General features: G+C 33.0%; 2 protein-coding genes across 5 annotated transcripts in view; one reads left to right on the top strand and one right to left on the bottom strand.

The window, feature by feature from the left end:
* Positions 1-15,168, top strand: part of LOC145328450 (uncharacterized) — a 35,036-nt gene extending 19,868 nt beyond the window's left edge. For 2 of the 3 annotated variants that reach the window (XM_080172143.1, XM_080172142.1), the window contains exons 9-15: positions 11,436-11,501; positions 12,402-12,476; positions 13,079-13,107; positions 13,617-13,663; positions 14,268-14,324; positions 14,531-14,605; positions 15,081-15,168. In XM_080172143.1, coding sequence (XP_080028269.1) covers positions 11,436-11,501; positions 12,402-12,476; positions 13,079-13,107; positions 13,617-13,663; positions 14,268-14,324; positions 14,531-14,605; positions 15,081-15,150 — 419 coding nt within the window. In that variant the 3' untranslated portion in view covers positions 15,151-15,168. The remainder of the gene's footprint in view (positions 1-11,435; positions 11,502-12,401; positions 12,477-13,078; positions 13,108-13,616; positions 13,664-14,267; positions 14,325-14,530; positions 14,606-15,080) is intronic. The other variant, XM_080172144.1, reaches the window with a different exon arrangement.
* A 75-nt stretch (positions 15,169-15,243) lies between these two features.
* Positions 15,244-26,730, bottom strand: LOC145328448 (alanine aminotransferase 1-like). Of its 2 annotated transcripts, XM_080172140.1 has the most exons (19): positions 26,612-26,730; positions 25,906-25,977; positions 25,342-25,389; positions 24,975-25,054; positions 24,533-24,598; positions 23,889-23,984; positions 23,591-23,658; positions 23,069-23,146; positions 22,578-22,719; positions 21,768-21,842; positions 21,365-21,499; positions 20,569-20,697; positions 19,320-19,385; positions 18,891-19,013; positions 17,562-17,630; positions 17,296-17,412; positions 16,938-17,046; positions 16,573-16,631; positions 15,244-15,621 (listed from the first exon to the last, which is right to left on the bottom strand). In XM_080172140.1, exons 1-19 carry the CDS (start codon positions 26,694-26,696, stop codon positions 15,550-15,552), a joined length of 1,689 nt encoding a protein of 562 aa, XP_080028266.1. In that variant the 5' UTR covers positions 26,697-26,730; the 3' UTR covers positions 15,244-15,549. The 2 variants fall into 2 exon arrangements, with proteins under 2 accessions (XP_080028266.1, XP_080028267.1); XM_080172141.1 differs by lacking the exon at positions 25,342-25,389.
* Positions 26,731-27,304: the final 574 nt, after the last annotated feature.

Genomic DNA, 27,304 nt, shown 5'->3' with positions numbered 1-27,304 from the left:
CAAAGACAAGCATTCGAAGACATTAAGAAAGCTTTAGCTTCAGGACCAATTTTTAGCAAATTAGTTAACTTATCGGCACCTAAGATTATCTTATCAGACGCAGCCGGCACTTCAACTGGTTCATATTCGGCAGTCTTAGCGCAAATAGTGATACCAGAATTACAGGCTAAAACCCTACCCCCTGGGCTAAACTTCGATGACCCTGTACACCATGTTATTTATGATAATAGGTTACCAATTTTACCCCTACCTTTGCAGAATGAAGGTGAAAACATTAAGGATTATGCGAAGCGTATGTCTGAAGATGGACCACCTGAGTTTGAATATTTGGCTAGTAAAACTTTGGGCTATCCTGAAGACACTGTACACAATAGTCTCGGGATATCTTTACAATTGCTTCTAGAACTAAATAAAGTTCAAACACCTTTGACCACTATCCTGCAAAGAGCATCAAAAATTATACGTTCTACGATGTTGAGACAAAAGTATATTCAATTTGTATTTAATAATGATAGGGATAAATTCTTAGAATTTATTCGCAAACTAGAGCATGGATATGTATATCTAGATCCGCAACAACTCATATTTGAAGCTCTTAGTGTAGCTATGTACCGTCCTGTGATAGTTATCACAAATATAGAGGGTGCCAAACCTGTCACTCAACACTGTTCAGACAAAACAAAACCCCCTTTTGTATTTTTACTATATGGACACAAAGAGCAACACATAGTAAGACCCGCAATGGTCTCATCAACCAATAGCTTTAATTTAAAATCTTTAGCGTCTATGTTTGAAATTATCGCATACACCTCAAAGAAAATTACCGTTGCTGAGTCAAGATTACATATCATAGACATTGAAATCCTAGGAATTATTTATGCAGCAAACTCGTTTAGAACTCTAATAGGTCCAAGCTGTGAATGTACTTTGTTAACAGACGCAAAGTGTGCTTACTATCTCTTCAATCCTAAAGCATTAACAGCCGTTAATAAGTTGAAAAGGTGGAATACCACTCTGTTAACTCTAATACCAAAGCTAACAATGTCCTTCTTAAGAGGAGAAGACAATTTGGCAGATTTCTTAACAAGGGCATATAAGGCTACTTTACCAAGCATTAAAAAGGTAGCCCTACCTAAATTTGTTAAATCTGGGTTTGAAGATAACTTACCCCAATATAAAGTTTGGACAATTGAAGAATGGACACAGTTCATTATGGATAACCCCGACTATTTGGGTTATGATGAACAACCCCCACAGCCAAAGCAACAAAAACCCAAAATTACCATAAATTCACTTGCCGCAGAACATAGAGTTATAGGCAAAGTACTAAGACCTTTAGAAATCCTAAAAGAAAGGATTAGCATAGAAAATATAATTGCAAACCAAAAAGAGGAATACTCTGATATTTACACACGTTGTCTAACCTCTAAATCAAATACCTACACTTATAAAAGACAGAACTACGAACTTAAAGACACGATTCTGTTTACAAAAATAAAAGGAGATTTAAAAGTTTATCTCCCAACCAAACTACTACCAGTATTAGTATGCTATACTCATCTTTTGTTAGTACATAGTGGAGAAATTAAAATGCTTTTGAATATGCAAAATTTCTTCCACCCTAATCTTAAGAAATATGTTAGAAATTACACTAGATCTTGTTTAAATTGTCAACTTCAAAATTCATCTACAAAACTAGAACAAGTAGGAACTTATAGTACAATTTCAAGACCTTTTGAATGTGTAAGTATTGACTACATACAATCCTTACCCCCCTATCGTAGTTATAATCATATCCTCACTATAGTCTGCCAACTAACAGGAATGATTCTTGCATATCCCATGAAATCACTCACATCCCGTGAATTTATAGACAAATTCATGTTTTATTTCTATCCTAATTTCTCCCCCAGACAAATATTGTGTGACAATGCAAAATCATTTTTAGAAAAGCAAAATTTGATATTCTTTGCTTCTATTGGCATCCGAGTTTTGTATTCTACTGCGTACTTTTCACCCTCTAAAGGATTGGTGGAAGCTAGCAACAAAGTAATAAAATGGCCAATCATTAAAATTTTAGCGCAAGACTCAACAACCTCATGGTTATATCTACTACCGTTAATAGTCCGACAATATAATTGCACTAAAATACCAAAAACTGGATTTTCACCCATGGAATTATTATTCGGGACACGTAGCTCCCTGACTAAATTGTTCTTTGGAGCAATAAAACCGGATGAATATCACCCTGAAATAGCACGCACAGAAGCTTATGTGCAAGACCTCTCAGACGGTATACAAGAAAACTTGGACATCTCAGCAAAAGCTATTGAAAAGGGAAGGGAGGCAAGACTAAAGTATATTAACAAAACCCGCATACACAAACAATTTGATATAGGAGATCTTGTCTTGGTTAGAAATAACACTATTACACCTGGTGTTAACCCCAATCTTAGACCTATCTATCATATTTCACCCTATAGAGTTTTAGATGTAAGCCCTAACAGTTGCACGCTTGAAAGAATTTCTGACAAGAAGACTGAAATATTTAAATACTCTTTCAACGAAATCAAAAAGTTCAAGCCAATTGACGAACATTTTGACACCCTCCCAGAGGAAATAAGGGATATTATCACAAAGCCTTATAATAAACTCACAAATCAAGAGATAGCCACATTAGTTAAAAATGACACACTTCCGCTTATATTTCCGGTTAATTCAAAAGATCCACAACCAGGAATACGCGCACACTCACCCTTAGAAACACGAAAAGAAGCGTCACAAAATAAGAAACCATTAGATTCTGATTCGGACATAGAGGACTCAAGTGCCGACAAGGACATGACACTCGATTCCGTATTTATTACCGGAGGTCGACGACTTAGGAAAATAAATGATAGACATGTCAGATTTCGGAATGGCACAAGTTCACAACCATAATTTACATTTCCATTTACCCTGTAAACTTGTGAACAATATGATAATATGTTATTCTAATCTGATAACTAAGTTATCATATTCATGTAAATTTACCCACTCAAGGTTATATATCCAGTGGTAAAATATACATCTTTTCTCTTCAGCAGGGGAGACCAACTATATGCAATATACGTCGACTAAAGAGTCGATCCCTTCAAAAACACTTATAAAAAAAATTGCATATAGAGAGTTTTGAGTCTGTATAGGCAAACAGAGTCAAACGATTGATACAGATTGCACAAAAATGCGAATGTTACAAATGTTAAATACGCACCCTAAAATATACACAAAAACTATTTAAAACATTTAATACAAATTGTACAAAGTGTACAAACATAGCAGTACTAATAGGCAACCTATATATATACGCCTTGAATTATGATGAGTTGATTAGTTATTAGAAACTATAACCACTCTACATACAAAAAAAATATGTCAAAAACTTTAATTATAACTTCGGACAGGAAACGCCCACTCAGAATTTTAGTAGTAGTAAACAATAACGATAACTTAAATTTTACCCTGAAATTGAGTCAGTTTACTATAACATATCCACAAGTGAGGAAATCACCAACCTTGTGAAGTACTACAGTTATCACATAACACGTAAGTCTTAACAGAATATCTTACAAAAGTTATAAAATGCAAACTAGATTCCGAAAGCCTATGCCTAGATCACAACGAATTCTACATGAGACCTTCGCAAACCTAGTAGAATATTGTTATAACTTGCTTACGATGATTAAAGAAATGTTAGCGTTTAAAATTAGTTGTGGAATCAGCCAACCTAGTCGTATTGTACGATACTTGCATTGTCGTATACTTAGAAACACTTATAGAGACGCATACAACCGTTTGGTTATACGGTATAGACAGCAAGAGTATAGAAACCGACAGACTATAACAGACGAATTACGGGCAGTAGCACGCCAAATAGAGAATCTGAGAGACACAGTCCTCCTCATTTCTGGACATTGTACTCTCCCCACTATCCACGAAGAGTAAACTAGATTAAAACTGATTCTTATAATCTGATTTCTAACAATGACGTACGGACGTATCCTAACGATATAAAAGTTTTGCATATGATAAAACCTCTTGTACATATGTGTATTGATGTAAAATACTTATATTCTCATATATCTCTATGTAATTATTGAAAACGATAGAAAATTAATCGCATAAATCATAGTAGAGATATCAAAAAGAACATAACAAGAAATTTTGTAATTTATACAAGTTACCATAAACCAAGTGAATGTAAGCTAAACTAAGCACCTTGCAAAAATAAACTTTAATTATGTATCTAACTAAATTAAGGAACAGACAATAATACTTATAGAGTAGCTACGTAAACGGGAGTGGTACACAACAAATACTAAATCAGTAAATAACAGTGTATACGCTACTTAAAATTGCTATATTTATTTAAACAAAAGTAAATAATCTTTAGAAAGGTATAAAAAAATTTTGACAAATATTTTTCTTTGGTGAAAACTTAAAATTAAATCAATTTTGAAAACAGAACATAAACTTTTACTTTTACAGTATTTGAAAAACATTATGATAGTAAGAAGTTTTCTGACAATTTAACATCTTAGTTAATATAATTTGGACATAAGCTGTATAATGGCACATAATAAAACTTCGAGATTGCTAAATGTTGAGTTTATACATAAATGTTGAATTTATACATATAAAAAGCACATAGCCTAATAACAAGCTAACGGAAGCCTAACATTTAACTCTACTTGTTGGAAATAAGACTTAGTTTTAAATCTAAAGGGACATAAGAACATTTTACCTTGAGACTTTAAACTTTGTGACTATTGTATTGAAAATTTAAAAGGGAAACGCTATTTATTCTAAGCCTTACTAATTAAATAAAACTTCCTTAATGAGATCATCCAATCAATGATATTACTTTAATTACTTGAGTTACAAACAGTCTTTACATGAGTTTTCTTAAAAATACTTGAATAAGCGTATGTAAATAATTTTGTCTAACGTCAGTCTTTCGGTCTACTTAGATATTGGTTACAAAAAAAATATATATGCTATTTACAAGTCCTCTCTATATCACAGCACAATTAAAATTCACGATTAATGCACAGGGATGGATATAAATGAAATTTAGAGAAAAGGTACTGAGTTGCGAGTTCGATTAAATATCTATATATACATGACCCTTACAAGCTAACAAGAATGAATAAACTGCGACATAAGGCTGTAATTACAGTTGTTAATATACTATTGAGAAAGAAAAAGGATTAGTTCGCTTACGAAGAAAGTAATTAAGAATTGAATGAAGTTTTAAATTATAGGCATAAAGAAAATACAACCTTATAATCATTTCCTTACATACTAAATATCCTTACAGACTAAACATATATATACATAATATAATGGCAGAAGTGTAAATTAATGTTTGGCTTTGTACAGTATAAAAAAGTCATAACGTCTAATAACAAAAGTCTTTACTTCATAGTGATTACTATTTTGACTAGTTACATAAGAATAGAAAATCTGTAAATTTAGTCACATGTTGTCTAAAACTGATCATTGTCTTAAAATTTGTATGTCATATTTTCAACCAAGCTAACAGCGCCACTTTACGGCGTACGTTTAGGGAACATGGGACCCCGACGTCGAGGGACTCCCTCGACGCCGGAATCCTCTGTCCTGTTGTTATCTGAGGAATGCGTAGCTGAATTGAAGCTACTCTCCGCTGATGTTATCTCTTCCAAGATAGCAGGCGTTGGAGTACGCATGGAGCGGCGCAAACGTTCTAAACTGAGGACCCGCAGTGGAGTGGGGTACTCGATCTCATCAGTCACCGCATTAAATCTAATTGGCGGGAGATCGGGGTCCTCGATATCGTCAACCAGTGGGACTAAACTGGCCGCATCCTAAAATTAAGAAAAGGGACATTATTAGACAATCATGTTAATAAATGTTCACAAGAAAATTTATCAACGCTAATCCATATATGTTTATGAGTCAATTTTTACTAATACTTTATCTAGAATCTTGCTATTAACTATTAGGAAGAAATTACACCATAGTTAAAGTAAAGTTATTGTCTAAAAGCATAGCTATCTGAGCTAAACAGCCTAGTCTAAGTTACGTAATTTTTGCAACGAAGAAATATTATAAGAGCTTATCAAACTTACCACAGACAAATCAGCTGCAGAAGGAGATTCAATGCGACTTAAGCACATAATAGAGCTCAAGGAAGAGCTGTCGCTGGATCCCTCAGCTGTCCTCTCAGAGCTGACTCGATTACACCTCCCCATATTGGTGTAAAACTGTGCCAGGGGGATGGAGTTGGTCGCCTAAAATATAATAGATCTTATTAGTTTAATCGCAACGCCAACAACGAGTCTAGGAAAATCAGGAAATGAGAATGCCTAAAATCCTGTAAAGCAATATGATTAGGTAGCAATTCAACCCACTTTATACTAGAATTAAAATCTTAGATCGGTTCAAAAAAAAATGCTTATGCAACCATACATTTTAAGATTAATATTCTACCAATAAAAGAATTTTAGTTGCAAATACCTCTAGATACGTGTACAAATATACAGCCTCTTTCTGAAAATTAATAGAAAACTAAAGCATGGATACTTACATGTAAACGCTCTGTTTGATCAACAATCAACGGACGGAAGCCAGGACTTCCCGTCGAGGCTTCCAAGCCCACAGGCACATTTCTTCCAGTAATCCGATCCTCAGTGGCAGACAAACAGTGTACGGCAAACAGGCCAATTCTGGACCTTACTTCTGCTGGAGTCGATGGACTAGCAGAGGGAGCCTAAAACAAAAGGAAAACATTAAAGTCTTGATCTAACATTTAAACCCCCAATGAGAAACGTACGGCACGAGCAAACTCTTAACCTTCCCAGAGGGAAATAATATTAGGTTGCTACTTAAGATTTTAGTAAATGTTAACTGGTATCTCAACTTAATTGCGGTAACCGAGCGGATTTCTCTGGCGACATAAAACGACGACAAACGGTGAGCGATATATATGGAAGAGCCGAAAGTCAACGTTGAGGAAGTGAGAATAGGACAGAACAACCCTGCAACAACATGATGCTTTATTAGACAAAACGGGTGGCTAGAAAAAAAAAATTATACAAAAAAAAAGAATATACAACAGAAGACAACTCACCTGTGTATCCGACAGAATATCATCAATCTCAGAGGACGCGGCTTCATACATGGTGTCCGACGGCTCCGCAGTTGGCGACATAGCCCCAGATCTAGTCCTGTTGGTCCTGTTACCGCAGTGAAGAAGCTCAATGGTCCTGACGCCTATGTTTCGGAGGCGCGTACATACATCTCTTATCCAGCGAGCCAGCGACCTGTCTGAGGTGTTGTCAATACGTGTAAGAGTCTCAAGCCCTACAGCGCCGAAGAAGACCACTATAAGAGCACATGAAAACAAGCCTAAACCCAACAACATGTTAATTAAGCCATCCATGTTGAATGTGTCCAGACTCGTCTTCTGGTCTCTCCCCAACTCGGCAGACCCAGAATCACCTCCGGCAACATCGTCACCAATGTCACCGCAGGAGTTCTGCATCACCGAATTGAGGAGAGACCAGATAATTTGTATCGTTCTACTAAGCATCAGTGAGAGATGCTCGTTGCCGAACATCTCCCCTTGATCCCTTTCGAACTCTACAGTACTTGTACCCCCATAGTCATCGACATCAGCAAGGCTTGGCATCCCAGACTGGTCGCTGTACACTGAACTCGAGTCGTCTAAGGAGTTTTCAAGAAACGAGGAATTGGCAAGAGTGGCCGCAGCCGCCCTCATTGATTCCTCGAATCTTTCCTTAATATTCTGATGCGCGTCCAGGCTGTCAGGCACATACATTATGAGCAAATGTAAATTTAAAAATAGAGGACTAGTGATTCTGAAAGGCAATATAGTAAAGTTAATTTTATGAAAAAAGACTGTACACACGAATGTTTTTTTTTGTATTTTAAGCAACTATGGTTGAACCTCCTAACCATTAAAACTTTGATTTATCATCTAAAAGTAAAATTCTTTAAGTTAAAGAATATGTAATTAATCTTACATAATTCAACGCTTAAAAATAGCTATCGTTAAGCTATTTAAACATTAAAACTTTGTTTTATTAGATTCAATTAAGTTAAAGAATATGTAATTAATTTTACATGATTCAATGCTTAAAAATAGCTATCGCTGAGCTATCAAAAACATATTCATTATGATGTATTGAGTAATAAAAAAAACTTATATACTAGCTAAATCTGAGTATTTTCACTGATGTTTTAAAAAAAACACTTTCGATAGAGCTAGCTAAATATAATTTTTGTAAGCGACCATTTTTTTATAATATGGTTGAGTTACTCGTAACGTAAATAATCTATCAATTAGCGTCATTATAATTGAATTAAGTAAAAAGAAAATCTTATTTTAAAACCTATAGTAAAATTGTTTTAGAAGATTTGAATCAGGACTCAATAAGTTTTGATTATAAAAGGGGAACGCTGTAATCAAAAGTTAAAACGAATAGAATGATGGAACATATCTGTGTCAATATAAGTTTTGTTTATGATGAACGAATTTAACTTTTGCAGCAGACGGAAAACGTAAACAAAACAAGGTACATCAATTTACCTGATGACTCAGATATGTCCTATCAAAACTACAAATATTATATAAAACAAAATTGTCATATATTGAAGACGTACCCATATTGCTTCTAACCCACTTTCGTTTAAAAACACAGTGATAAAGGCCTTATCGACGAAGAAAATAAGATTCTTGAGTCTTAAATAGCGGCTAACGAATGCAATAATGGGCATATCAACAATCTATAACATAAAAACATTCATATAAAACAAACGGGTTACTATATTTTATCACTTTTATATAAACTCTCTTGGAATTTAGCGGTAAAATTAAACACTCGAACGCAAGCTCCGCTCGCAAAGACAATTACTATATAAATGAGCATAATTACTGGGCCGCCAGCTTTTTATAACCTCGCTCAAATCCAACCCCTATCACTTTTGACCGCCCAAACATAAACAAAGGGTTGACAACTTATTGTTACGTAAAATTTAATTACGGACGTCGAACGATATATTTTATAGATATTAAGTCTAAAAGGTACACTTGATAGCGACGTAATGTAAGATATTAGTCTTTAAAATGATTAAAATTTATTCATGTTAAAAATAACATAAATACAGCTAATACCAACAATGGTATAAACCATATGTACATATACAAAATATACAAACAAAGGGTTACCAACTATTGTTAGTAAAATCTTATATTTTTACATACATACGAGTAATGTAACCAAAGAAAATAATACGATATGTAAATACTAATTGTACTTATACATTTTTATATAAAATATTGTTTATATTCAGGAAACAGTTATATTTAACAGAAATAGAGATAACTAACCAATCCATTATAGGTCTATCTGTAACGAAAGAATTTCTAGAATACCCCAGGGATAAAAGGATTAATAAAAGATTATTAAAACTTCTTTTGTTTAGATTACCATAGCCAGGATACCCCAAGGAACCGGTTGGAGCACGCGCACTAACTCTTTTTAGGATCTACCATGGACCAGCCTGGAGATAACCTAGATGATCATGGAGTATTGGAGCCCTACCACCACCCTACCTTGGACGGATTGCGGTTGTGTTCCTGTCAACACCTTGACACTATAGACGAGAACAACAACATCATCACCACACCAGAGTACGATGGATTCTCAGAGAACCTGTCCATCACCATCAGGAATTTCTTGTTAAATACAGCCCTGACTACCAGAGAAGATAGTAGAGTGGAGACCGATAGTGACACTAGCTCCAGCAGCACACTGTCCCTCTCTACCAATGACCTCAACCAACTCTACTATGACCTGGAAAATCACTCAATCACCTTGGACGAGAATGGAAACGAGGTAGCACAAGTGGACGCCCTTGGCTACATATCTACCTCACCCCCAACCTCAACCTACACTTCGAACGAGAGCACTTCACCACCTAGTTCATCATCAGAAGAAGCTGAACTATCCAGAACAACCAACGCAAAAACATTTATTGATGTGACAATGTTAGATAAAACTAAACCCCTCAAGAAAAGAATGTATTCTATTTGGGAGGTTTATCATCTTGTATACCCAGCTATGAAAATACGCAAATCATACTTTCTTAATGGAAAGCGTATTTAACTTAGCTTGGAATACATTTATAGTTTATTATATATGCCTATATACTGGGACTACTAAACTTTTTCTTTTTCTCTTTTTTCTTTTTTAACAACTTACCCCCATTGGAGATGCGATCCTCAATTTTCAAATTCTTTGAACGTACATATGAGACTTTTACAGAAATGCTTCGCATCCACAACTATCTATCTATGCTTGATATAGAATCAACACTTTATAGATCATATTATGAACCTTTGATTGACACGTGCCCTGCAATTAACTAGTAGCACTCAGGGGCAAGACACAATTACTTTAGCTAGGCCCAAGGCATTATTTGTATCAATTTATGCATTCATAGGCCTGTCTCTACCTATATGACACCATATACAGGTAACGACAGCCTATTCATGGTAATCTGTATGTGATTTGCTAATAGTATATGTTTATTAAAGATATTATGTTTATAGTTAATGTAATCATATAAACAACCAGTACATATATGTATGCCTACAACCATGCCTGATTTACGTCACATATTAACACACAGATATTTAATTGCACAGACAAACACTAAAATCCTGGTCCAGAGCTAATGTTATAGCATGTACCTCTTGAATTTATTCAGTTATTTACTAACTCTCCTACCATCAACTTCTCTTTCTGGCTTTAAAAGGTAATGACTTAGTTGTTTGGCATGCATTGTAGTTTAAATTTAGGCCCCTTAGTACTTAGCATGAATTGAGCTCAGGCCTTATGTTAGAACTCTAACACTTAGCACAATTCACTGCTTGGGACTTAGGGCACATTTCTGTCCTACTCTACTTATAATTTTAACACTTATCCTGTAAATATTTCCATACTTAACTTATGCACTTGTGATATAAATACACTTTATAAAAACATTTTCCTTCCTTAATACTTAATATACTTATATGATTCTAATCGAATATCAAAACCAACCATTTATTCTTAGGTTAAAGCAACATAATACTTCGCGTGGGTCTTTTGTTGAGCTTCCACCAGCTCAACCAAATTCGTATTATACTTGTGGGAATAGAGGGTTAAGCATTCTAAACAAGCGAACCGACGATGAGAATGTCTATGTGTATTGCATTAAAATTAGGTTTTAGTAGTACTCATAGAAGAGCGGTCTCCATACCTAATTATGGACAAACGCCCCATTCGCACACACACTAAGAGTAGCTTCGATACTAAAAACTAACTTATTTTTGTGTTAACAAGGATCAAATATGCAAAGAAGCAACAGCCAACAAAATCCAAGCCTGCCTAACGAACACAACATTCAAGGAACATACAAGTTATGTGAAAGTTTAAAGTAGCAGGGAAGATCATTATATTTCTGTATTGGTTTACTAGCGGCTACGCCACAAGAGACACTTTATATTTTAGCTTTGAAAAGAAAAAGTAATAAAATTTTAGTTGGGGGGGGGGGGGAGGGTTTTTTTCAGGGGTGATTTTCTTGGGAGATTGAGGTACCTCCCCCAAAGAGCCTTCCTTGGATGTATAAAAAGCATCACTATAAAAGTGAAAAAATATTTAACCAGCGGTTAGTGAGATCTTAAACTAAGACACACAAGGATTATAATAGTTATTTCTCGCATCGTATTATAAACAGCTTTCTGCAGATATAGAATGTACAATTATAAGATTAAAACCAGATTTTTTAGCCTCGAGGTGCCGAAGACACGGGCTAAAAAAACTGGTTTTAATCTTATGATTGTACATTTTTATATTCGTAGAAAGCTGGATATGATACGATGCTAGACATAGATTTTTCGTATGGATGAGAACCGGTTCCTATTCACCGGAATCGAATGAATACGAGAAAAATAAAATTGGTTGTTCGGTTTATTTCCAAGCTACAGACAACCAACCTTGCCTGTTTTTTCAGAGATCCTAACGGATAAAACAATTAAATCATTGGTTAAAAAGTTAGGAAACGTTGAGACCCAAAGATTTTAAACAAAAGAATAAGATCTTTCGTATTCATTCGGCACCTCGGGGCTAAAAAAACTGGTTTTAATCTTATAATTGTACATTCTATATCCGCGGAAAGCTGTTTATAATACTATGCGAGAAATAACTATTATAACTTTTTGTACTAGGGTAATTAACCGTCCATTGCTCCTCCATCCTTACTGTTTATGCACATATCAAAAAAATTCACATAACTTTTCAATAAACCAGATGAATTTTGCATACCAGGATCAAGTTTGCCAGTTAATAGTCCACTTGAAGCAGATTTCACAGGAAGGGAGACAGGTTTATAACGAAACAATTCAAAATAATTTAAAAATCACTTGACTCTTCTTCATTTAAAAAAAAATGCTTTTGGTCAAAATAAATTGCGAAGAACAAGCAGTATAAATGGATATAAAATATGTGAATATTGTGATAAGGAAATTTTATTTGTCAATTTAGGTTTCTAATATAGTCCTCATATATTGGTCAATAGTGAACGGAATGGGGGTATTGTTATATTATTCATCTTGAAGAAACATTTTAACAGAATCTCCCACAATTTCCACGTATTCTTTATCCATTGCAGTAATTTAATAGCAGAAGTACTTGCAATTTTTTGGACAAAGGTTATTTTTGCTTTTCTTATAGCAAAACCTACCCCAAATCTCTAAATTAAAAATCTGATCAGAATCCTGCTTTTACTTTGAACCTTACTTAATCAGTTTGATTACTGAACAAGTATGACAACACCCATAAGTAACCAAGCAAAAAGATATCTTAAATAGCAGATGAAAAATTCATTTTTATCAGGAAGATTCCATCTATTGCAGAAAGACGGAAGGACATTTTGAATTATAGAGTAGCATTCGTGATAAAACAACTTCCACTAAAACATTTCTCAGGGCATACAGAAGCTTACAGTCACCATAGGAAAGAATTTTATACTGTTCACAACATAAAGAATTAGTATACATAGATGGAAAGCCTTGGTATCAAAACAGGCCTCTAAGCAAAGAGTTGATTATAAAGAGCCTCTCAACCTGCTATGAATGTATCACCCTATACAATTCATATTAAGTATAGATGTATACTTCAAAAAACTACCTGCCTCATTTAAAACTTACCCCTGGTATGGTAGAATAATTTTTCTTTATAAATTAAAACTTTTTTACCAAGCAATAACTTTGTAAACGAACGTAGGGACTCTATTACTCATAAAAAAATAACATGAATTGTGTGTGTGTGTGTGTACTAAAGGATCTCGCTAATCGCTACAATGTACCTAACAAAAACTATTGTCCCTAGAAATGAATTACCCCTCGCACAAATTTTCATTTATTTTTTTTTTTTTAATTTGGTTGGAGGATCGACTTCCCAATTCTATACCCTTAGGGGCCTCTAGAGGCATAGCCTCTAGTATAAAATTCTTGATTCTAAAGGCCTCCGGTTTCAAGCTTCCAACCACAGTACAAACAAAATATACCCAGGTATTTAGTGATATTAGTTTGTCCCAAAATTGAGTGGGGCATCATACCAACATTTAATTGAGAAAGCCCAATCTGTCCCGATTTTGTATCACTTTTGAAAAGTGCGATTCCTGTGACGTCATATAAAAAGGGAAGGGGGGAAGAAAATCTCTTCCCTTTTCTTTCATCTCTTTTGAAGAGATTTTCTTCCCCCCTTCCCTTTTTCTTTCCCGAAACGTATATGACGTAACTGGAATCGCACTTTTAAAAGTGATACAAAATCGGGACAGATTGGGCTTTCTCCATTTAATTTACAGAATTATAAAAATAACTGTCCCAACTTACTAGGCAAATGTAAATGAAAGAAATCATACTTATTATCTGAATATTACATAAAAAAAGGAGTAAAAAGAAGCATAAATGTGAAAAATTACTATAAAGGATGGGGTTAAAGGGGTGTTTACCCCCCGCCCCCCCCGCAAACTTTGAAACCCCTCATTTTACCCCTTAAAATTAAAAAAAAATACATTAGATTACCACACTCAAATCTTTGAAAACCCTTATTTTTACCCCAATTTAATAAAAAGCTTGGATGTCCCTGAAATATATCATTATTTTTTTTCAGGGATGTTGTAGACAATGAAAGTCTGGATGATTGGGATATGTTTGATGGAAAACAAAGGTAACATACCATGATAGAACCGTTCTTTTAATTTTAATCTTTACAATTTATTCTGAATAATTTTGTTTGGTTTGTGTTGATTTACAAAGTTTTTATGGATGACTTGATATTAGAATAAGGTTAAAGAGCAAATTTGATCGCTGCTTACAGAGATATAAAAACTTAACTACTACTAGAAATCTATAACTACTATATTGCTGATTTAGAAAACCTACTAACAGAATATCAAAGAATGGAAAATCGAGAATGTTTAATCAAAATGTTCCAAGGAATTTTGACAGGTATTGACTATAAATCTGACATATATCAGTTTATCAATCTATATAAAATATATCTATTTTGCAATCTATATAGCAAACTATATATCAAATTATCAATCCATTATCTTAATATATCAATCTATCGATCTATCAATTAATTTATCTATTAATCATTCTACCTATCAATAAATTAATCTATCAATTGATCTTCCAATCAATTAATCTCTTAATTGACTTATTTATCTGTCAATCTATCTATCTATCAACCTTACTCACTATAAATAAATAAATCAACCCTTATTCATATATTAATTTATATATCTTTATATTTTTAATAGCGGCATCGCCTCTAGAGGAAATATAAAAAAAAATTGTTCTAACCATCCGTTAAAAAAAAATGGTGGGGGGGGGGGGGGGGAAACGGCCAGACGGACAGACATCATTCTACTTTGTATTATAGATAAATATATTTTGTGTATTTATTTGATTATTATAGATTAACAAGCCTGCAAGCCCCAACAAAAGAAGCTGGACCTACAAGAACTTATAGCGACAGAAGATATTAATTAATTCAATTTTTATAATATATATTTATTTTTCCAACATTTTATATTTGCTTAAAGTATTTTATAAGTAGTTTAATAAATAAAAATAAAATATAATGTAGTATCTATTTTTATTTATGAAAAAATGAAATGAATAACAAGGATGATTTAATTGGTGATATTTTAACAAATTTAACTTTATTATTCATTAAATTATAAACTATAATTTAATAATCTGTAAAATATTTTCATCATTGTCAATTGACTTTATATGATTTAAAACAAGATAAACTTCTTATATCACTAAAAAATACAGACATTAGATTTAAAATTATGAATAAATATTTTTTTGACTTTAATATTTGTCTTCCCTGTTTACAATTCAGAAATAAAACTAGTGACTCATCCTAATTTGGAATATTAAGAATGATCTTGAAGAAATTGAGCATGGAAGGTTTTTATTCTTGTCATCATGTCTTCTATAGCATCCTCCTAGATATTCAACAAAATAACAATTTTTGTTATAGATAAATATCATTCAATACAAATTGAAATTAATGGGTTTATAGTAAAAAATAACATAGTTTTTTGTTTGTTTGTTTATTAGATTAAGTCCATGTGGGTTAAAAAGTGTTAAAAAAAAAAGATCGCTTCACTCTTTTCAATATAAACCCTTCAGTTTTGGTCAAAAACTAACAAAAAATGACCCAAATCATGTCCAAGCAATGACAATTAGAAAACATTATTGATTTTGATTTCTACTTACCTCTCCTGAGCACTACAGCTCGAGTCCTAGCCCTTGTGGAGAATTTTTCCTTACATGGAGATTAAAAATCAACTAATCGTCTTAAATACTATAAATCGTGTAGATTGACTCATAATGTTCTTAGTTTATGATTAGGCATGTTAAGACCTTTCTCTAGACACCTTAAACAGGTTTCTAACTCAATCCTAGCCAATTTGGCATAAAAAAGACAAACCCATCAAACATTGAGACATGAAAGGTCTCTCTATTCCTTGTGTTTGACAGATCTTTTTTTTTATGCCAAAATGGCTAAGATTGTGTTAGAAACCTGGTTAAGGTGTCTATAGAAAGGTCTTTATATGCCCCATGAAAAACTCTGAACATTATGGGGCCTATCTACAAGATTTCAAGTACTTTAGACAAATAATTCTTTTTAAAAAAAAGACATAACTGTAAAAATTTGTAATAAAATATGCACTCTCCATGTAAGGAAAAATTCTCCACAAGGGCTAGGAATCGAGCTGTAGTGCTCAGGAGAGGTGAGTATAAATCAAAATTCAATAGTGTTTTCTCATTGTCATTGCTTGGACATGAATTGGGTCATTTTTTGTTAGTTTTTGACCAAAACTGTAGGGTTTATATTGAAAAGAGTGAAGCGATCGTTTTTTTTAACACCATCTAAGTTATTTAAAAATTACCTTTGGAAGTATAGTTGTTCTGAAATGGTAAGTTCCAGGCTCTTGTCCAAAACCAGATCCTTAAAAAATATTAGATAGATAAAATAATGCAAATTTGGAAACAAACAAACAAACTAAATTTATAACAATTTAGAAATCATTTTTCATAGTAACACATCACGATTTCAATTGATACAAATTTTTTTGTTATTTGAAGTTAATACTAATAGCACACTATCAAATGCTTGTTGAAAGTCACACAAAAAAGTTATCTAGAGTTTGAAAACTAGCTTCAATTTATTGGTTTACATCAAATATTTGAATTGTTATCATGCATAAATATTTCTATTATTGGATAATAGTAAAGATTTCTGTGAAAATCTTACCTGGAATTACACAAACACCAGTGGCCTCCAGAAGACTGAAGGCATAATATAAATCTGGAGATTGTCCTCTGTCTTGTGCAGCCGCCAATGCTTTTGGTGGCAAATGGATCTAAAGTGATGTAACTATCATTATCTTTGTTTTTTTCTATTAATACATCCATCCTATTGTATTGCTAAACCTATTTAATGAGTTCTCCATTTCAGGAAAGCATGAAATAGGTTCTGGGATAGTTTATGTTATTTTATTTAAAATCTTTTTTAAAAACTGGCATCATGTAAAAAGTAAAAAAGCCTTTCCTTTCTGCCTATACCTAGGTGATAACAAGAAAAGACCCTTAGAGAAATCTTGAATACTTACTCTTGGAAAAGCATACATAGCTCCTTGAACACTGTTGCAAGTAATTCCATCAATACTATTCAGAGTATTAGCCACTAGCTCAGCCCTCTTAGCGTAGCTAGCCAGGGTTGAATCAACCTAAAATAATTCACATAAAAGTAAACAATTTGGTCAGATTACTTTTTTTATATAAAAAAACTAACTCATTTTGAATGTTTACTGTAAAAAATAAAACAAAAAATATGGTCTTAATTTTATAGATTTTAAAACAGTAAAACTAAATGTACCTCCGCGCTCCAAGTATCATAACTTGGTTCTCCAGGTTGGGGTGGGTTCATCACCAGATCCATGCATGCCTGGAATAACAGATAAATTTTAAAAAGAAGACTTACTTTTCAAGATAAACATCTATAGTCCCTGGCAATAAATTTAGAATCTAATAGCTATTAATAGCATCGTATTATAGACAGCTTTCCGACGATATCAAAATGAAAAATTATAATGTTAAAACCAGTTTTGTTAGCAAAGTATTATTTTAGTATTCATAGAACATTGCCTGAATACAATGATATACAGGGTGGGGCAAATAAGACCGGACAAATTATATTTTTTAATCAAATGAACATAAAATCGTCAATTTTAAAGGTTTTATTAAATTTCAAAAACTGGAAAGCAAATTGGGTATAAGACTATTAGATTATTCAATAAAATTGCCGGTAGCCTCAATCACCGCCTCTACCCGCCCCCTGAAACGCTTGCAGTCCATGAACACCATGTCCCTGTCCAAGCTGGCGAAGTTCTCCTTAATAATGGACATGAGGGAGGTCTTTGAGGTATGGGCATGTCTATTGGTGCATGCTTCAAAGTAGCCCCAGGCCCAATAGTACATAAGATTAAGATAGGGGCTGCTGGGAGGCCACATCTCGTTCTGGACGTGAGTAACTGCAGGATCCAAATTCACCCATCTTTTAAGCTAACCTTCGACACGGCGGCTCTCATTTGGGCCAAAATTAAGCTATAACAACGTTCTATACGTTTTTGGAAATCGCATGAAGATTTAGCAAGGGTTATCAGCGCAACCCATAGTCTAAAACGAGTTCCATATGGCCCCTGAAGTCAAGAACCGAGAAATATTCAAGATTTTAGACGTTTTTGACATGTAAAAATCTGCCACGTTTCACTTTGCTGGAGTACTACGGCCAAGCCATTTCAGATAGAGAGCTCTAGTCTTTTCTAGTGTCTTACTTATGTATCTAAGAGTAACTCCAGCAAGTTTTATAAGTCTATCTCATCTACAGATGGACTGAGATGAGATTTAGTAGGCCATAGTCGAGAATCCAGGGTATTGTACGGGCGCACTCGGAATCCGCCTTGTTGAACATATGCGCGGCCAGCTCGGAGTACATGTCCTCCATCGTCCAAAAATTTTTACGGGCAAAAAGGCTATTACCTAAGCTTTTTATAGTGGGGTTAAACGTCCTGATTGGTTAAGTAGTTTTGGAGCTATAGTCTATTGAAAAATGTCCGGTCTTATTTGCCCCATCCTGTACATGATTTTTTGTTTGCAAAGTGACTTTTTCATATAAACTATTACTTCTTACACAGTTTTGGTGTACCTGACCAAGAATTGGGGGACAAAGTTTAGCAGAAATTGATTTCTGAAGCATAGCCATGACATCAGGGTCCATGTTGACTATTTCTGCATAGCCACCCCTCACTCCACACTCTCCCATATACCCCTAAATATATCAAATAAATTTTGTAAATATTTCTATAGCTACACTCATTATTATACCCTCTAGATTTTATGTTTATGAATTTGTTTAAAAGAATAAATTTTGCATGCATCATCATTACATTTTCGCTAATTTCATTGGAACAAACATCCATCACATTAAAAAATTATATGTATTAGATTTGTTTTGAATTTCTTCCTTTTAAAAATGAACCTACCAAATGGGTACAAACAGAAAAGACTCATAGATTTTTAAAAATGAGATGAAGTACAGACTAAAAAACTTAAGACAGCATCTATTATGCTTTACCTTGCTACAAGACATAAAAGAGACCAATTCAAGATTCTTATATGGCTCTCCCATTTCCATCATAACCTACAAACATTTTTATTAATTAATATGAGAAATACAAGGAAATATTAAAAAGCTTACATTTTAATAAAAATTTTACTAATCAGTTTTAGAGATGGTTTCAAAATCCTTATAATAAAGTAACAGGATGTTTGTCTGTGTGTTTGTGTGTGTGTTTGTATGTTTGTACCGAAGGATCTCGCTGAACCGATCGGGTTCTCCTTAACAGGGTAGATTCTCATATGTCCCGGGAAGGTTTATAACTATTTTGGGGGTAGGTACCACCACCCTCCCTAGAGAAATTAATTTTTTTTTTAAATTTCTCAATTTTAGAAAGAGAGTTCAACGAAAAATAAACGTCAAACGTAAATAAAATCTAAAATAAGAAATTGAATTATTAAATTCGACTCTCTCCTCCTCAAGTGCCCCTAGAGGCTAGTATCAAAATAAATCATTAACCATTAAATTTTATGAGAAGAAAATCAATCTGAGAGTATTTTTGTATACTTGTCAATTTAAATGAAAATGTTTGTAATAAAGTATAACAAAATTCAGAGGAAATTACAAATTTATCTCAAATTGAATTTTGTACAATTTATTTATATATTTTAACAGGTTATATGAATAAATTCAAATCTCATATTCTAGAAACAAATTGACTTGAAGGAAGATTTAAAATTTTTCTGGTATATGATCAACTCATCCAACAAATTAAGGATACAAATAAGTAAGTGTAACAATTTCTCAAAATTTATCAAGAAGTATCAGTTATCCAAAACTTATTCTACTTCACTGTTGTTTATGTTAACATTTTTTTTATTACTGTTATTTATGATATAACAAAAAAATATAGCTTTAGCAATTTATAGCAACTGACTATATTACAGTAGTTAGTACAAACAAAATTATGGCAATTCAAAAAAGGGGGTGAAATGACATTGCTAATGATCATCTTTGTGAAACATCATTCTAAATGACATATAATTTATAGAAATTAGCGGCTCTGTAAAGAAACGAACAGAGTAATAGCCTACCAACATCATAAGAGTTAGATTTAAAAATAAAGTATACCATCACAGTGCCTATATGTATAATAAAAAACTCGGTTCATGGTTAGCAAAATCTTACCTCATAATGAATTAAAAATATTTGACAAGATTACTCTATTGAAATGGTAGCTGCATTACTGAAAAATATATGATTATACCTTCTTAAAGCTGTAGAACTTGTGTCCCTCAGCATAAATATTATGTTGGTACACCTCATCAGCCAAGAGGAACAAGTTCTCTTTGTGAGCAAATTTTATTATTGACTGGATGTTGTGCCTGCTTAAAACCTAAAAAATAGAAGAATGATTAAATAAATAAAAAACTTATTTTGTTTTCTTACTCTAATTTTTCAAATAGCATGTTGTTTGGATTTTTTTAGGGATGGATAGGACATTTATTACACTAGTCCTTAAAGTTTTCTTATACTTTGGCTTAACAACTTTGAAGACTTTTATTAAATTTTGACACACAGAAAACTGTCCCGAATTTGTATTAATTTTGAGGAACAAGACTCCAGTTACGTCATATTTTTCTTTTCCGAAAAAGGGAAGGGGGAAAGAAAAAAAAGGGAAGGGGGGAAGAAAAAAGAGATAGGAGAAAAGGGGGTTTTCTCCATCTCTTTTGAAGAGATTTTCTTCCCCCCTTCCCTTTTTCGGGAAAGAAAAATATGACGTCACTGGAGTCTTGTTCCTCAAAATTAATACAAATTCGGGACAGTTTTCTGTGTGTCTTACATTTTGATTGGTTGGTTCATTAAGTTGAGTGTCCAAACGTTTCAACCACAAATTGTGATCCACAGAAGGAGTAATTTTGTGTATTATAATAGGGGATGTACATCAATTTATCGGCCAATGTCCTTTTTCCTTTAGATTCCTGGGATTTAGGTCATGATCTAAAACTTATTGACTCTAATTCAGAAATTTATGGTGGCAACAAAAAAGAATAATATACTACCTGTCCAGTAGGATTGCCAGGATTGATGACCACAATAGCCCTGACCGTACACCTGGACCTGACCTCATTTAGAGCTCTGTCCAGCTCCTTGGAGTTTAGGGACCAGGCTCGAGATTCATCCAGGTAATATCCAACCTGATCAAAATTTAAATTAAATAGTATTACTTTAGATATTTAACTTTTATCAGAGCCTAAGACAGGTTAAGAAACTTTAAGAAATTGTTAACAATTTAGGTGTTTTTAATTCATAGTATTTTTTAATGCATGTAATTGTTGATTTCTTTTAATTTTCAGATAAATTTTACCTATGTTTAAGAAAATTTTTTTAAAAATGTGACAAAAGCATTATAATATTGAAATAAATATTTTTACGAGTAAATTCTTAATGTAATTTCTGGAATACCTGTTCCATGCCATATTCAGCAAGTGTAGCACTGTACAGGGGATATTGGGGTATGGGAACCATCACACCAGGTTTCTAAATAGATATAATTTCATTATTCAGCAAGTGTAGCACTGTACGTACAGGGGATATTGGGGTATGGGAACCATTACACCAGGTTTCTAAATAGATATAATTTCATTATTCAGCAAGTGTAGCACTGTACGTACAGGGGATATTGGGGTATAGGAACCATTACACCAGGTTTCTAAATAGATATAACTTCATTATTCAGCAAGTGAGCACTGTACAGGGGATATTGGGGTATGGGAACCATCACACCGGTTTCTAAATAGACATAACTTCATTATTTCAATTGTTTTAATTTAATCCTATAATCATTAGCAGCTTTATATTTGTTTATATTTTTAGTCCATATGTATATCTTAAAATTGCTAGAATAGTTACATAAATCGATATACAATTACTTGAATATTGCAACAGATTTACATTTACTATAGTAAAGTGATACTTGCAGCTGGCTATTATAATGATACTCCAATCCACCAACTCCTACTAGATGAACAAACTGACCATTAAATGATGTCCATATTAGCAACCTCAATTTTCCCTGGCAATATGTCTACGTATTCTATATCTATTGTTACATAGTTGTATAAATATATTCCTATCAGAAAACTCAAAACAATACATTCATCTTGACAGGTTTTGCCAGATGTTTGGTATTTAGTTTATTGATAGTTTTATTGATAGTTTTATGTCTAAGATTTTCTCATGTTTCACCTCCCTGATATGTGAATCTTAGTGTACCTGTTGACAGGTAATACCAGGAGCAGTCATGAGCTTGAGAACACATCTGATAGCCTCACTGGCTCCAGCTGACAACATCACATTCCTCCAGTCTGAAGGTATACCACCATCTCTCTTGGTTATATATTCAGCCACATGCTTCCTAAATACAGTATTAGAAACTAAAATAGAATCAACATAAATCATTTATTCTATATGCTTTTATATTTATACTTATCAGTCATCCCAGTATAAAGTAGTAAAGTTTTTTTTCTGAAGCTTAACTGCTGAACCAATTGAGTTCTCCATTGAAAGGGAAGCTTGACAATGAGCGGTATCAACACTGACCGCGGCAGTCCCATGGTTTGAAAATTTAAGTCATCATGAGATAGATTTGGGATATAATTATGCCCCCTCCTTATATCTTCAAATACAGAGCTTCTTGATTCTAAGAGTGCAACTGCCAGTATCTATTAAAACAATAATATATTTTGACTGTTATTATTGCATACCTGATTATTTGAATACCAGGGCTATCAGAGTAGGATCCAACACTTCCACCTCTACAACCACCCAAAATTTCTTGAGCTCTACAGAACAAAACCAATTAATGAAACTTTTGATCTATTTTCAAATTATTTCAAAATTCATATTTCAATAGTGTTTTTTAATTTACTAGTAACTGTATTGAAAAATGTAGAGAATGAACTCGCGGCATTTGAGTAAATCATATCGTGTCTGATTTCTGTCAGGGAGGTGTCAGGTTCGAGTCTTGTCCACACCGCATGAGACTAAATATCCTAAAATATGGCGTCTATTTATGGCATATGACACTAATAGTGAGAGCAAGGGGAATGCCTTGGTCTATATACAGGCGGTATCATTACTATGCTTACAAAGTTCCCGACAAAGTTTATACAATCAAAGGGTTGTTTGTTTGTTGGATATTTCTTCACCTAATATCCTTGGGTTTAGAGTATCGCATCTTAATCGTATCTTAACTAGGTATTTAGATAGTTAGCTTGAAAACCTACCTTTGTTTAGCATCTTCTGGAAACATAGGATTATCAATCAGTGAAGGACAAGTTATGAGTGCCATCACCTAAACCAAGACATAAATAGATTTGTAGCAAAAAAAGAGTATCTCATTTTTGTCTGTCAATTTATTTATAGGTGTATCTATCACAGTATCTATTGATGTATTTATTAATAAATCTATGAAGTTATGTATTAAAGCATCTATAGTACACTTTTAATGTATATATGATTGAAATAAATCTATCGATGTGACTCAGATTTATCAATATTATAATTAACAGTATTGTTCTTTACCTGTCTTATAAAAGTAATTGGTTTGTTTCCCATAGCATGAGCATCACCAATGTTAGCTTTAATCACAGATTTAAACGGTAGAGTGGTACATCCATCCTGTTCATATTAAAATAACATAAATCTATGTATGCTTACTTTAACATCTTTAGATATGGTCAGGGGCTGCTATTCAGCCAATTAATTTTATTTGAAATTGCCGAAAATTCTAGATTTTGTTGGAGTAAAGTTGGAGTCAAACTTATTTTTTGGTGTAACTGAAAGGAAAGTGGGTAAGAAGGGGGGGAGAAAAAAGGGAAGGGGGTTGAGGGGAAAGCTTCACTTAGAATTGTTTGTCAGAATTACATTCCCTTTTTCCTGGATATGGTTGAACCTATTGATAGATAGATAGATGTAACCACTTGGCAGATGGGTATTTCTTTATTATTTTAATCAATATATTACTATATACTTAGATGGTGCACGCCCTTTACCCCACCCTACCCTTCCTATTGGATAAATGAACTAACCAATAAACGAAGTCCATATTAGCTACCAAAATTGACGAACAATTTTCCCCTGTCAATATCAAAAGTATTCTATATCCATTATAATTTTATATGATTTAGATGTTATTTTGTACAAAATATTACCAAACTTTTGAATACCTTTAATTGTTGCTCAAGTTCATTTGCTCTTATTAAAAGAGGTCCTCTAACAGCATAGGTCATAACCTAAACAATAAAGGATTCTGTAATAACAATTAAATATCTTTGTACTTTTTAATTAGTTATTAACTTATAAATTATATGTTATCTAGAATCTGTGCCCCCAGGTATCTATTTTTTATTTTTTGGGGGGGTTGGGGGTGTCCCACCCCCCCTTGAAAATAGTTACAAACCTTCCCGGGACCTATGAGAAGCTACCCTGTAAAGGAGAACCCGATCGGTTCAGCGGTTAGCGATATCCTTCGCTACAAACAAACAGACAAACAGACAGACAGACAGACATCGTTCTAATTTGTATTATAGCTGATATCAAACCTAAAGACAAATAAAATGGAATACATAGCATTTTTGCTTTTAAAATGATAAATGAATTGAAATTTACCTTTATTCCTTCATTAACCATGTCTACAGTTAGAACTTTTTTCTTTGAGGATTCCTCTTTCTTGTCCTGATCTTCATTATCTATTAGAAGAAAAAGGATGACAACATACAGAAGTAGCGATGCACAAAAAGTTATTAATTGAAATAAGGACAAGGAGATTAAGAGAAATTGTTAAAATCAAGAATCACAAAACCTTTTAACACATCACGAAACCTTTCTCCCATATTTTGTAAATAACATCATCCATGTATTATGAATAACAGCCGAGATAATCAAAATTCCCTGACTGACTGACTGACAAAGTGAATCATAGAGTAGTTTTGCTACTATAAAAAGTAAAAAGGTGAAAAAACATTCTTTTAGTTACCTAATTTCATTTCAATTCCACAACCTCCATTCATAACAGGAAAAGCGTCTATGGAAATAAAATTTTAATTCGAGGATTTTTGTTAAACAAAATTAGTAGATTTTTTTAATGAAATTATTTTATTTTTTTTGTCTGTTCATCCCAGAAAGCTCTAACCATAAACTTAGACAATAGAATTATTCTATTAATCTTAAACCTTGTATGATTATTCCTATAATAATAAGTTATAATTTTAACAGCATAGTAACTGTGTAATAATATTCAAATCATTAATCAAGTGTTTCTGCTTCAGCTTTTTTACTTTGATACCTTTTTTGACAGCATTATCAACTTGAATTTTGAACCGCTGAATTTTGAAACCAGCCATACTGAAAAATCATGTAAAGCATCGTATTACAGACAATTTTCCACGAATATTGAAATAAAAATAATACAATTAATACTAGTTTTTTTACCCTGGACCTTCAGCCCTTCATGTCTAACAAACCTGTTTTTATATCATAATTTTCCATTTTAATATCCGCGAAAAGCTGTCTATAATGCAATGTGATAAATGAATATTACCTTCTGAAGATTCTGAATCTGAATCGCAACTAAAAACTGGACATGACATTTGGGTCATGAAGTCTGGCTGTCCTAGATAGATAGATAAATAGTTCATCTGTTTATAATAAGAAGACGAAGAAAGTCACTCAAAAAAATCTGACGTCATAAAAATGAGGGATGAGGAGAGGAGGAGAAGGAAAGAAAGAGATGGATAATTCCTTATTTTTATGACGTCGCATGCTTATTTTTTTAGTGACTTTCCTCGTCTTCATAAAGAATTAATTTGTGGAATGGATAGAGATAGGTAAGTCAATAAATAGATAGATAAGTAGATAGAAAATAGAAAACTAAATTTAATAGCAAAAAAGGGAGAAATTTTGAGTTATGAAATCTGGCTTACCTAAATGATTTGTTATGGATTTTAATTTGGGGATAGATAAGTCTTTAAACTAAGACAGGTTTACAGAAATATCAAATAGATCTGTCTAAGTCTAAAGTAACTAAATTAGATTAAGTCAGAAGATAAACTTTTGAAATATGGACATTTGCATATAAGGATAGTTCGATGGATGTATTGATAGATGGGTAAATATGTAGGTAGGAAAAGAAAGTTCAATAAATAATTCATATACACGTAGATAGATAGATAGATAGATAGATAGATAGATAGATAGATAGATAGATAGATAGATAGATAGATAGAAAGATAGATAGACAAATCTACCTAAATCTAAAGCTGGTAGATCTGTACAGCTGCTTGATTCACATAATTTTAAATCTGTCATAGACTTAAAATTACTGGGATCCATTTCGATGTTATTTTTTTATGATCTGAAACAATTGGAAACCTCTACAGTAAGATATAAAACAATAATGACATCATCTATAAGAAGTATGGCTATGTAATATAACAAGGATGACAACATCCATAAAAGCGAAGCTCTGAAACGGTAGGACAAACGGACATTAACACTTGTATAATGTCAGAACTGAATAATCAGAATGCGAATGTATAAGAGTCAAAGCAAAATTGTAAGTAAATTTGTTGAAAAACTGCTTGATACAGGATAATGTTTATGGACATACTTACATTTTTAGGACTTGATTATAGAGTTGCTTCGCTTATAAAATTGTACTTTGTTGTCCCAGGAATCAGTATACCAAAAATCAGACCAATCGGATAATTAGGTCACATACAAATTTGTTGTTAAAAATGTAAAAAAAATCAACATGTTTAAAATGGACGTACGGACATTCTGGTAATGATTATAGAGTTGCTACGCTTTCTAACTCGTACCTAACTGTTACAGGAATCACCATGCAAAATTTGAAATCGATAGGACAATTCTAACATGCCTTAATTAACGAAAAAAGCTTTTTAAAAAAGTAAAAAAAATCAATATGTTAAAAATGGACG

The sequence above is a fragment of the Acartia tonsa genome, chromosome 9, assembly GCF_053477335.1.
Source record: "Acartia tonsa isolate MP-2025a chromosome 9, ASM5347733v1, whole genome shotgun sequence".
In the NCBI taxonomy this organism is placed as follows: Eukaryota; Metazoa; Arthropoda; class Copepoda; order Calanoida; family Acartiidae; genus Acartia; species Acartia tonsa.
This window is presented reverse-complemented; position numbering and strand designations above follow the sequence as displayed.

What these genes read in the sequence shown, in the direction of transcription:
- LOC145328448 (XM_080172140.1), bottom strand. Translation starts at nt 26,696, where the DNA reads ATGGATCCCAGTAATTTTAAGTCTATGACAGATTTAAAATTATGTGAA. An exon ending in TCTACCAGCTTTAGATTTAG is followed by an intron (nt 25,978 to 26,611) that starts GTAGATTTGTCT and finishes CTATCTATCTAG; the next exon opens with GACAGCCAGACTTCATGACC. An exon ending in GAACAACTATACTTCCAAAG is followed by an intron (nt 15,622 to 16,572) that starts GTAATTTTTAAA and finishes TTGAATATCTAG; the next exon opens with GAGGATGCTATAGAAGACAT.